Source organism: Felis catus, chromosome C2 (assembly GCF_018350175.1).
Source record: "Felis catus isolate Fca126 chromosome C2, F.catus_Fca126_mat1.0, whole genome shotgun sequence".
In the NCBI taxonomy this organism is placed as follows: domain Eukaryota; kingdom Metazoa; phylum Chordata; class Mammalia; order Carnivora; family Felidae; genus Felis; species Felis catus.
The window spans coordinates 149,306,539-149,318,910 of NC_058376.1; the positions used below are offsets into that span (position 1 = coordinate 149,306,539).

Below are 12,372 nucleotides of genomic sequence, written 5' to 3' on the forward strand. Positions count from 1 at the left end.
CTTCTAGCGTGGAGCTCACTGTCAGTTTCTCCATGCTGTGCCTGTCCACGTTCTTGGGAAACCAGACATCCCTTCGGACCATCCTTCCAACACCTCAGCCTCTCTGCCCCCTCTTTCCTCGTGAACTTAGCTTCCTTCTCTCAGCTGCCAGCAGCCATGACCTCATTTCCAGTGTCACACCGGCTGGCCACCACCCCTGATTTTCAGCCCCCTTCCTCTGTTCCCCATCTCCAGCAGCCTTTCGGTTAAACTGAGACTTAATTTCATCTTAGCCCTTCCCGCTAACTGTCCTGCCCTCCCGAGGGCCAATGACTTCAGTTTGCTCTTCACTCAGCTCCGAGTCCCTTGTTCAGTCCCCGTTACTGCCTTATGCAAACCTGTAACGCCCTTTGCTTTCTTCTTCCAGTACCCTCCTCTGGCCGACCTTAATTCTGGTCCCATTTATTTCTCCACCTCCGGCTTTGAGGGTCTAGGCACGGCTAGAAAAAAACAACAAAATAACTGGTCTCATTTTATTTTATTTTTATTTATTTTTGTATAACTAGTCTCACTTTAAATTCATGATGGCTCATCTCAGGTGAGCCCTCTCTGCAGACTAGTGCGCCTGGTTTCTTTTCCTAATTTATATGCCTTCATGCTTACTAGAAAAAGAAATATATCAAAAGACATCAACGTTGGTAAATCAATGAAACATTCCGTAGGGATTTTTTTTTTTTTAATTAAACAGGGGAACAAAGTAAGTTGAAGGAAGCCCATAATTCCACTATCGAGATGACCCTCCTTGACATTAGAAAAGAAAAAAATTAATACACGTAATATGACTAGAAAATTCCAATAGTGTGGAAGGCAGAGAATGAAATGTGAAAGCACACACACCTCCCAGGCCGGCATCTGTCTTCCTAAAGGAAACCTCTGCTTGTGGTTCCCTGTGATTTCTTCTTTGGAAACTTTTGTCCTCATCTGTGTTTGTGTATTATCTATATTTTAAAATATATGTACAGGAAAGATCAGAGTACAAACACTGTGTGGGGCTTGCTTTCTTTACTTAGTAATCCATAGAACTCTAAATAGATTTATGTAAGTCAAAAGACCTCTTTCTCTGAATATTTTATTCAACGTCAATTCCGTATTTACTCAGCAAAAGTTAGGTGCCCCTTTTGGAACTTTGTGAAATTATTTCAACCAAATTATCATGACAAGCTACCTTTTTTTTGATTATTATGTATTATGTTATTTTTTTGTGGTCTTCTTTGTTTTCGTAATCATAGATTGAAAAAACCAATTTAAAGTGTCTTATATGTTTAGCTTTTAAAGAGCATATGTCTTTTAAGATTTTCTCTTAAAGGCAATTTGTGCTTATTTAAATTATAAAATATATGCTTATTAAAGAATATGTAGAAAATTACAGTGAGATTTGAAGGAAAAAAATCACCCATAACTCCACCACTCTGAGAGACCACCATTGTTAACATATTGTTGTTTACTCAGAGTGTTTTCAATTTGCATATATGCACTTGTGTGTAGGAAACCGTCTAACATACATATGAGTTACACTGTATGTGGTTGAGACGATGCCGTGTGTGTATTTGTATTCTGTCTTGTTTCTATTTAACTTTGACTCATAAGTATTTTCCTACAGCTTTAATAATTTCTTTTTCCCCCCACAATTATTGGCTATATGCTATCCCATTTGTATAAACTGTATACAGTTTTCTGCCATTTCAGTGAAGTTCAAAAATACCCAAAGAAACAGTACACTATTTAGGGACACATGTATATCTAGTAGAACTATGAAAAAATGCCAAGGAAATGATAAATTCATGACAGTCATTATCTCCAAATGAATGAATGAGGTGTGGGAAGCTCATGCAGAGAATTGGGAACATTTTAGTTCGTAACTCAAATATATGTGTAAGGATTTTATTTATTCTTGATAACCCCCAAACCTACACATATGTTCTTATGTATATGTTATATATAGTCATTTCTATTTACCAAATATTTTAAGAAGAACCATTGGATCATCGTAGCTTCATTTTCCCTCCAGACTAATTGCTTATGTTTTTTATTCCAAGGTAATCTTATATTTTGTTTGCTACTTTTTATTACATATAAAATACCATATATGTATTATTTTTTGAGCCAGGGGACAGAACTAAGTTGCAGGGCTCCCGCACGTCACTAGTATGGTGGCACTGCCTGTTTATACTGTTTTGTTTATTAAATTAATTTTTTTAATGTTTATTTACATTGAGAGAGAGAGCGTGCACAAGTAGGGGTGGGGCAGGGCAGAGAGAGGGGAAGACACAGAATCAGAAACACAGAGCTGTCAGCACAGAGCCTGATGCGGGGCTCAAACTCACGAACCATGAGATCATGACGTGAGCCGAAGTGGGACACTCGACCGACTGAGCCACCCAGGCGCCCTTCTACTGTTTTGTTTAGATCATGTTCACGGAGTAACTCTTCTGTGTGGGGCGTTCAGCTGGGGACTGGAAAACTCGCCCAGGGAGCTCACAGCCAAGCTGCTCAGGCCTTCCTCCAGAAGAGTATTGGGGGTCATTCTGCATGGAGGCACAGGGTTGGGGTTTAGATAGAATATATATGAGGGACCAACAACGCTAGTTAACCGTGAAGGCAAGCCTTGAACTGCTACATGTCGATGCAGTTTGCACACAGGGTAGCTAAGGCTCGACCTTCCTTGGAGAGGACTGTTTCACCTGATTACGTGCATCCTTACTAACTTCCGAGGTAGTAAGGGAACAAGTGTGGCATGCTGGAGATGGTTATGTATCAGCTGGATTGTCCTCAGTATTTATAGGTTGACATTTCTGTGCTTCTATTGCCAATGAGTTTATTCCGACATTACATCTCATGGATAGTGAACTGTATGTTTAAAAACGATTATAGTTTATTATATACATATATATATACACACACATATGTGTATATACTATTCATATGATAATACTTTAAAATTGTGATTGTATGTATGGTATTTATGTGTATAGTATTTAATGCTTTCGAGGAATTACTTCATCAAGAATGATAAGTGCAGTTTTGGGAGAAAGATCAGTTATATTTCCTTTCAGAGTTATTTTGCAATCTTATTTTTATTTTTTACAGAGTCATATTAAATCTATAGACTCAGGAGAAACTAACCTAGATGGAGCCATAGGTGAGTAGACCGTGGGGCATTTGACATCTTTGTCTGAAGTACTTTGATATCGCGATTTTGAACATGAAAATAAACACCTGTAATAATTAACTGTATTCCTAGGACTGATGGCATCGGAAGAATTTATCAAGATCACGTTGTCGGCTTTTGAAGCAATAATACAATATCCTGTTCTGTTGAAAGACTATCGCTCTACGGTCAGTTCTGCCGGCTTGTGAGAAAGATAGTGTTTTGTTTACTTGGTAGCTCTGTATGTAAAGAGACTAGTTTACATATGCTCGATTCCCATCTATTCTCACATGAAATAACCACTCAGAAAAGCCGCTGCCCCCACAAGTGGCACATTAAGAACTCCCTTCCTTCCTTGTTGACTTCTCTGGAATTTTCATTGCTCATTATTGTCTTTCTCTTCTGGTCCACACCTTACACCCAGCTTCCTTCTTCTTACTTCTTTCCTGGTTATTTGTGGTACCCAACTGCATAAACTCTTAGAGCAGAGTTTCTCAACCTTGGCACTATGGGCATTTGGAGACGGACAGTTCCTCGTCGTAGTAGTTGTCCTGGGCATCGAGGGATGTTTAGCAGCGTCCCTGGCCTCTACTCACTAGATGTGGGTAGCACTCAGTCCTTCCCCCTTCAGTGATAAGTAGAAAGGCCTTTACACATTGCCAGAGGTCTTCTGGGCAGAGAAATTGCCCCCATTTCAGAACCTCTGCCTTACGCTGATGCTTAGGTGAGTGGAGCACTAACTTTAGAGGAGGGAGGAAAGGCTTTGTGATCTCATTCTCACCCGCAGAAAGCCTCAAGAAAAGAAGCCAGATGGGATGAGCACTGGGTGTTGTATGTAAGCCAGTTTGACAATAAATTATACTCATAAATAAATAAACAAATATAAAAAAGCCAGGTAAGATGAGAACCCTTATTATCATTTTCCCATTCTCTCTAATGGTTCTAGGGGTTGACCGAACTCAGCAAGGCAGTTCTAACTTGGGGTCTTTCAAGTGTTTGCGGTCAGCGGTGCCTGGGGCTGGAATCATCTGAAGCCTCATTCACTCACGTGTCTGCCTCCAGCTGGGACTCTTGGGACATCTTCTCCATCCTCTTTGTGGTCTCTCCAGTAGAGTGACTTCGGGGGGGCCTGACCTCTTACATGGCATCTGGGCACTCTCAGGACATGTGTTTCAAGAGAAGGAATCATGAGTTTTTGAGTGTAGAAAATGTCTATCAATTCTTCATGGTTGTTTCCTCCTCCACCTCCTCCTCCTCTCTAAAAGTGCATTAAACAAATGTGTAGTTTAATACTGTAAAACCAGTGCTCCAGAAATTGCCACTCAGTTAAAAAACCATGACCACAGCCCTGAATTCCCCCAGTCACGATTCCTTTCCTCCCTGGAGAGGGGGCCACTATCCCGACTTCCATAGCGATGATTCCCATGCTTTCCTCTGGAGGCCTGTGTGTGCATTCCTAAACCACATAGATTGGTTTTGCCTGCTTTTGTACTTTGTGTCAATACGGTATGTATTTATTTGTGACTTGCTTTTTTGGCTTAGTGTTTGTGGGACATTCTTGTTAAGTATCTGTATGGTTTAATTTTTCACCGATACATTGTAGCCCAATGTTGATTTTGAGTATATGCAGATATCACAGTTTACTTATTTATTCTTGATAGACACTAGGCTCTTTCCAGCTTTTGGCATTTTCAAACATTGCAACGGAGATTCCTTTATGTATTTTGCACCACATAAGCATGCAGTATTTCTAGGATACATACTTAGGAATGGAATGAGTGGTTGTAGAATATATGCAAACTCATTTTGTCTAGAAAATGCCGTAGTGTTTTCCAGAGAGGTCGTACTAGTTTATATTCACACTACCAGTGCAGTATTGGATCCCCACCGCCTTCTCAACTCTTTTTATTTCAGATTTTTTAATGAATGGGTATATAGTGATATTTCACCATGGTTTTAAATAGTAAGATCAAGACTACTAATGAGGCTGTTGTTTTCAAGTGTTTGTTGGCTTTGTTTCATTGTGAAGTGACCTTAATTTCTAGTAATGCTTTTTGCCTAAAGGCTTGTTTTTGGCTCATTTTAATATAATCACAAAACTTTCTTTTGCTTAATATTTGCTGACATACCTTCTTTCATTCTTTGTGTTCCAACATCTCTCTATTCTTATATTGTAGATCTGTGTCCTGTAAATATCATAGTGTTTAAACAAAATCTAATTTGACCAGTACTTAACTTTTCACTGGAGCATGTACTCCATTTACGTTTAGTGTAGTTGTTAGTATATTTGGATTCATTGTACCATTTTCTTTCAGACTTTTTCTCTTTTCCCACCTCTAATTTCTCCTCTTGTATAGTGATTTACTTTCTTTTGCACTAATTTTTTTCTCTAAAGAAGGTTGGTATTTAGATTCTCTCTTTATTATTTTACTGCTTACCCTAAAATTTACATCATGCACATTAACTTATTAAAAGCTGAACTTAAAAAAGAAGCTATCTTTTAAGTAAAATACAGACCTTAGCCAACAACTCCATTCAGTGCCCCTGTGATGTATATTACTTTTGCCTGATACTTTATAGTCTATCTTGTTCTGTTTCTTTCTCTTTAACTCTCTTTTATTATTAAGTAATAATATAATACTCATTATTACTGTAATATAGTGTTCAATTACATTTGCCCACGTATGTACTGCTTTTTTGGTTGTTGTTTGTTTTGTTTTTCTTTCTTAGTTCTCACTCCCTCCATCTGGCCCCACTTCTTCATGACTGCAGTATATCCTTCACAGGTTTCCTTAGCTTGGGAGTGCTTGTGGCATGCTCTTTGTCTGTTAAGTCATTGTTTTTTGAAGGAGATTTTTTTCTGAGTATTAAATTCTAGGTTGGCAGTTATTTTTGTTCTTGTTTAGTACTGTGAAGATATTATTTCATTATCTTATGTTCTGAATTTTCTTGAAGTCTGTTTTTCCTGTGAAGATAATCTGTCTCTTTGTCCCTTGTCTCATTTAAGACTATTTTTTGGGAAGAGAAGGAGGGTCTTTGATTTTCTGTAGACTCACTATGATGTAACTAACTGGGTACATCTTTATATTCTGCTTAGGATTCTCTGTGCTTCTTGAATCTGTGGATTGTCCTTTTTCATCAATTATGGAAAATTCTTAGCCATCATCTCTGTTCATTCTCTCTCTCCTTTGCTCTGTCTCCGTCAGCAACTCAGGCCACATATACATTAAACTTTGTCGGTGTACTTTCTATATTTGCTGTCTTTCTACATATTCCATATTTTTCTCTCTCAGTGTCATTTTCTGTTTGGTTAATTTCTATCTTCTGTGTCCAGTCTCATGCCAAACATTGCCATTGACTTTTTAATTATGGTTGTCTTCCATGTGTGGAACTTCTTTTACCACTAGAAATTCTGCTTATCTGTTTTTTCAGCCTACTGTATTTTTTATAATTTCCTATTCCCTATAGTTATCTTCCAGTTGTGGTTTATTTGTTCGCATTTGTTAGATGTGGCTGTTTTACACTATGTCTGATAATTCTAATATTAAGAGACTGTGATGTGAGATAGTGTCTGTTATACAATCTTTTCCATGTACAACTCATCTTGTTTTCTTGGAGAACTTATGTTTACTGCTTGTTGGTTGTTGGCCTTGAAATCTGTGGGTATTTCCTGAAGCCTATTGTGGATGCTCCCTCCTCTAAGAGGCTTTGTGTTTGCTTTGGGGCCCTGCCAATCAGGGCTACCTCAGACCAAGGTCATTTGCACCTAGTGTGCAAATCTCTGAGGCTCTAGGTCTGAGATCATAACGTCCCAGGGCAGCCTCTGCAGCACTTCCCAGGAGTGTGAATGTGTGTGGAGGGGTTGGTGAATAGATCTAATTTCTCCATCACTGTTAAGAGAGTGTAATCCCCCCTCCTCAGTGCCCCGCTCAGGGTAGGAGATTCACAAAACTGCATGTGCTGGGAAGACCTGGACTCCGACCTTTCTGGCCCTTGCAGCCCCCACTGGAGCCTGTGCTTGGGTTAGTGGTAGGCACTGCCAGGGTACAATCAAGTCTGTGCTCATGTCTTCCACTCCACTCTCTAGTTAAGACTTCCATTCAGAATTGGTCTAGAAGTTCCTCCACTGTCTTTTCAGAGTTTGAATACTTTTAAGGTCTGGTTCTTTTATATTTTATCTGGCCTTTATCATTGTTTTCAGTGATTTAATTTAATCCAGATAACCATTCCCGCTATTACCAGAAACTCTGTTTTTATGGCAGTGATTTCTGAGTATTGCCCCAGTATTGCTTATTGATTCTTTATCCTGATGAACGATACCCCATGGATAATTTGTTAAGATCCACTGTTTATAAACATCTATACCTAGATGTATATAAACATTTAGTTTATTTGGTAAACACAAAATGCCATCATAATCGTTGAAACTACAGCCCATAGTATTACGATAGAAAAGGTATCATTTGCAACTCATGGGTTTCATAAGAAATGTTTTTTAATGCTATAACCTATGGGAAATCTTCTAATTACCTCTTCTTGAGCATGACTGGAATACATGAAATGGAAGACCTAGCACTCTAAGGAGCATAACATTGTTGGAAATGTTAGCGCAAACTGTGTTCAAGGCTGCTGATCAATACTTTATGTGGAAGTGATTACATGCATTTAATTCTTGATGAGCACAATTGCTTAACTCAGATTTTTTCCAGAGTTTAGACCACATTAATTGCTTAGAGTTGGAAATCAACAGTGTGGCCTACACAGCAGTCAGCAGTACACGATGATTTGGATTGTGTAGACAACTTGCTCCCATTCACGGTGGTTTCAAGAACATGTAAACAGTAGCAAAGAGAAAAATAACGGTAAACAAAGGTGATTCTTTGTTAGAAAATTCTGGCCATAATATACATACATCACCTAAAATATATTTCAATTTCTTTAATTTAAAAAACTAAGCTAAGTTATGATGCCTTTTTTTTTATAATGCCTTTTTTTTAAATGAAAACCTGTCCCTTTGTAAGTTTTTAAACTAAAGGCTAGAGGCTAATAAATATTGAGTAATTTATCGTTAATTAATCCAGATTTTTGAATTAATCTTAAGAGCTGGTGAGGTTTTAGAATGTGGAACTCTGAGAAACTTCTAGTGGGAGTGTAAGTTGATACAAATACTTCAGAAAAATGGTAGTAGCTATTGAAGCCAGACACAGTATATGCCATTGATTCAGCAGTTTCACCTCTAAATATACATTCGGTAGAAATATGGGCTTATGTTCACCAAAATACATACAGAAAGATGCTCCTAACTCCAAACAGGAAACCATCCAAATGTCCATCTCAGCAATCTAATGGATAAATTCCGGTTTAGTCATATGATAGAATACCTCGTAGCAGAGAAAATGAATGATACATCATTATGCTTCAGAACTTGGATAAATCTCACAAAGTTAACGCTGAGATAAAGATGGAAGATACAAAATATCAGGATCCAGTTGCATTAAATTTGAAAACAGACAAAGCTGTTACCAGTCAGGATAGTGGTCATTCCTAGGGCAGGTGGTGACTAGAGGGAGCTACGAGGGGCCTTTGCAATGTTCCGGTAAAGTCTTTTTTTGATCTGGGTGCTGGGTACAGGAGTGTGTTCATCTTGTGAAAGTACCCGAGACATATGCCTGAGGATTAGTATACCTTTATGTATGTATGTTATGTTGAATTAAGTGTACGTAAATATACAAATATTTTTCATAAATTAATTTATAATTATAAATCCTTAAGTAACATTAAGACCTTAGAGCAATAGTTAATTAATAAATAATCTTTGGATGCCTAAACAGTTCTAAATAAGAAACAGTTACAAAACAGTGGTCATTAAGTATAGTTTTTACTTTATTTTTTATAAGGGCAGTAGATGAACAAAATTTGTAAATGCTTTTGATTATACCTTTTAACTATACTTTAAAATTGTTTAAATTGTATGGCATAAATGCTAGTAGACAGAAAAATATCTAAAAGAAGGTTGATTACTTTGGTTAAAGATGATAATTAAATAGTTAATACAAAGAAACATAAATATGTGTAGAAGATAATATGATTTTCTGTTTATTAAGAAAACTAGAATAGTTTATTCAGAGAGTAAATTTAATTTGATACCCATTTTGTTTTATTTAATAGACTTAATTTTAAAGCTACAGTTCAATACTTTCAATGCCTAAAGGCATACATATGAGGGCATATTAATCCTTTACTGTAGATTGTTACATGAATAGTGTACACAAAAAGTAAAATTGGAATTAGTTTTTTTAATATAAAATAGGTTATTTTATACTCATTAATAAAGATTTTTGTCAAAATATTCTGTTAAATTTCAAAAAATATACTTCTCATAAATAAAAGTGTATAGATCTTGGTAAATGTAACCCCCCCCTTTTTTGCAAAGTAACTGATAAGAATTAGCATATCTATTAATCACTGGTGTGGACTTGTATCCTGTATTAATTTCCTATTGCTTCTGTAAAAAATTATCAAAACTTTAGGGACTTAACGCAAGTTTATTATGTTATGATTTGGGAGGTCAGAAGTACAAAATTGGTCTTTGGGGTTAAAATCAAGGTGTCAGCACACCTGTGTTCCTTTTGGGAGAAGTAAGGGGAAAAGTCTTTCCCTCTCCTTTCCCGGCTTCCTGGGGCTGCCTGTGTTCCTTGGCTCATGTGTGGCCTCTTATTCCATCTTCAAAGGTGGCAGCGTAGCATCTTCAAGTCTCTCTGACCTCCCCTTTTGTTGACACATCTCCTCCTCTGACTCTGACCCTCTTTTCTCCCTCTTATGAGGAGGTCTTGTTATTCTATTGAGCCCATCTGTCTAACCCAGCGTAAACATGTCAAGATCCTTGACTTAATCACATCTATAAAATCCCTTTTGTTGTGTATGATAACAAATTATCAGGTTCTCGGGATAAGGACGGTGGACATCTTTCTTTCTACCATCATTCCGTGTGCCACAGATTCCTGTTTTTATCCAGGGCTTCATGACTGAAATTATTTTGGTGCTCAGAACAGATTTGGCCAGTATAAAGTCTCTCGAATTGATTCCTGTGTCCTTGTGACATACTCCATCATTTTCCGAGTGATGTTTTAACTTGCTGGCACAGCAAGATATTCTTGCTTTGGCTTCTAGCTTCTGTAGCCTGGCCTAGTCATTTCCCAGTCAGTTCTCAGAGGAGTTCTGGCTCCTTTTCTTGGGAGGTGGCATTAGAAACCACGGTGTAGGGCCCTAAGTGTGCCTCTCTTTCCTGGGATGTCTCCGCTTCTGGGAAATATATACATAAAATAGAACTGGGAAACGGATACATGTATATACATATATGAGCACACAACACACGTATGCATGCTTGCATATATTGGTACACACACACACACATATTTTGAAATCATGAGTTCACGCTAATAACTTCAAACCCAGTCCCTGTCCATATGTTTCCTTCTATCTATGCTGTGTTCATAAGATACTTGGAATGGTCCCCTTCCTCCTCTTTTAGTGTGGTTATAATACTCATCTGAAACACAGTTGGTTAGTTTTCAGTTTGCTTTCAATTGTTGGGTTTCTTTTTCCCCTTCCTATCCTTTTATCTTTTGAGTACACATAACATTAACATGCTTCCAAAAGTCAAAGCTGTAGAAAAAGATGTATTCAGAGCAGGGCCACTCCATATCAGTTCGTAGAGCTCTTCCTCACTCTTCATTGGAGCAGTATAGTACTCTATTCTGTGTGTAGGTATCATAGGTTATTCAACCCATCTCTTATGTTGGGACGTTTAGGTAGTGTCTAATATTTTTCAGTTACAAACAAATAGCCCATGCACATGCAGTTTCTTATTGTTGGAGGTGTATCTTCAGGGCACGTTTCCAGAGTGGTGATTGTGGGATTGAAGGATAATTACATAGGGGTTACTACTTTGCTTCCCCCACCTCCTAGTAATACATGAGTGTCTGTTTCTCCCCAGTCCAGTCTTGCCAATAGCAAATGCCAGTCTTCTGAAATTTTGCCAATCTTTTGTGCCTTGGGAATTCCTTAACATCTTTTTTAGGTATTTGATATTGTAAGGAAGAGTTAAACAGTGTCGTGTCTAGTTTTGGTAGTTGTTCTCCTCAAAAGGGGTATTCTGCGTGGCCCGCTCTGCCATTAGTGGAGGTAGGATTCACGGCGTGGGCATGTTTCCCCTGTATGGCCGATATGACTTCGGAGGAAAGGGGACTGGTAGTTGATGCGACATGTTAATTATTGTGCTGTCCGATGTACCAGATTTTCCAAGGCTTGCTGTAAGGAAGCGGTGGTTAATTCTCAAATGTAGGATAAGAATTTCAATTGAGTGCTTGGAATAGTAAACTTCAGTTTTCAAATGATGTACTTTCATCTGTAAAATAAAAAAACACCCCACTACAAAAATAATAGTATAAAGCATACTTTCAACAAATGATTGTTTCAGAAATACACTTTCCATAGGTTACAGTGTCGCTTTTTTTCTTTGTGAAAAAAGAAAATTTGAATATGGTTATGTGGTTATTTATGGGTTAAAGCTGCTGAACTCCAGTATCTCGTGTTCATCATTTCTTAAAATGGAACGTAAGTTTGTTAAATGATAAGTTACCATTTTGGGCATCCAAGGCTTTAAGAACAAGTGAAGTAAAGTTTAGCCATCTGAGCATTATTTACATATTTTGGTGTCATTGTGATTGTGTAGTTTAAGTGTCCCAGAGCTGTCAGCATCCCTAGGTCACAGACATTCATTTCTTTTGGGACATTGAGGACCACTGGCAGCAACTAATGTGCATATATATGCACACATAGTTGGGGGGGAGGTGGTTTGAGCAAAGAAATGAAAAGTCCCTAGACCTGGGAACCTGTATTTTTGTTTTTAGTAAACTACGACCCTGTTTTTAGGACATGTCCTTAAATGACCTTTACCACAGACGAATGCCTTTAAGAAAGTAATTGTCACAAGCATTAAGTATTAAAGCTCCTTGGATTGTTCTGTACACAGGTGTATTAGCTCTACAACTAAAATAAGTAATCATGGAATTTTATGGTAGAAGTCATTAGTGTAGGGGAGCCTGATTAGGGTTGCAGTGGTATTGACTTAAATGGTTTATCTGTTGTTTATAAATTCTGTGGAAGATTCTAGAAGAGGAAAG

The 12,372-nt window shown here is 37.8% G+C and overlaps 1 protein-coding gene across 20 annotated transcripts in view; it reads left to right on the plus strand.

Moving 5' to 3' along the window:
* The window catches only part of ULK4 (unc-51 like kinase 4), a 577,159-nt gene that overhangs the window by 199,572 nt on the left and 365,215 nt on the right, over positions 1 to 12,372 (plus strand). For 19 of the 20 annotated variants that reach the window (XM_045037803.1, XM_045037798.1, XM_045037797.1 and 16 more), the window contains 2 exons: positions 3,127 to 3,178; positions 3,281 to 3,375. The exons of the other annotated variant lie outside the window; for it this stretch is intronic. In XM_045037803.1, the coding sequence (XP_044893738.1) occupies positions 3,127 to 3,178; positions 3,281 to 3,375 (147 nt within the window). The remainder of the gene's footprint in view (positions 1 to 3,126; positions 3,179 to 3,280; positions 3,376 to 12,372) is intronic. 20 annotated transcript variants of the gene reach the window in all.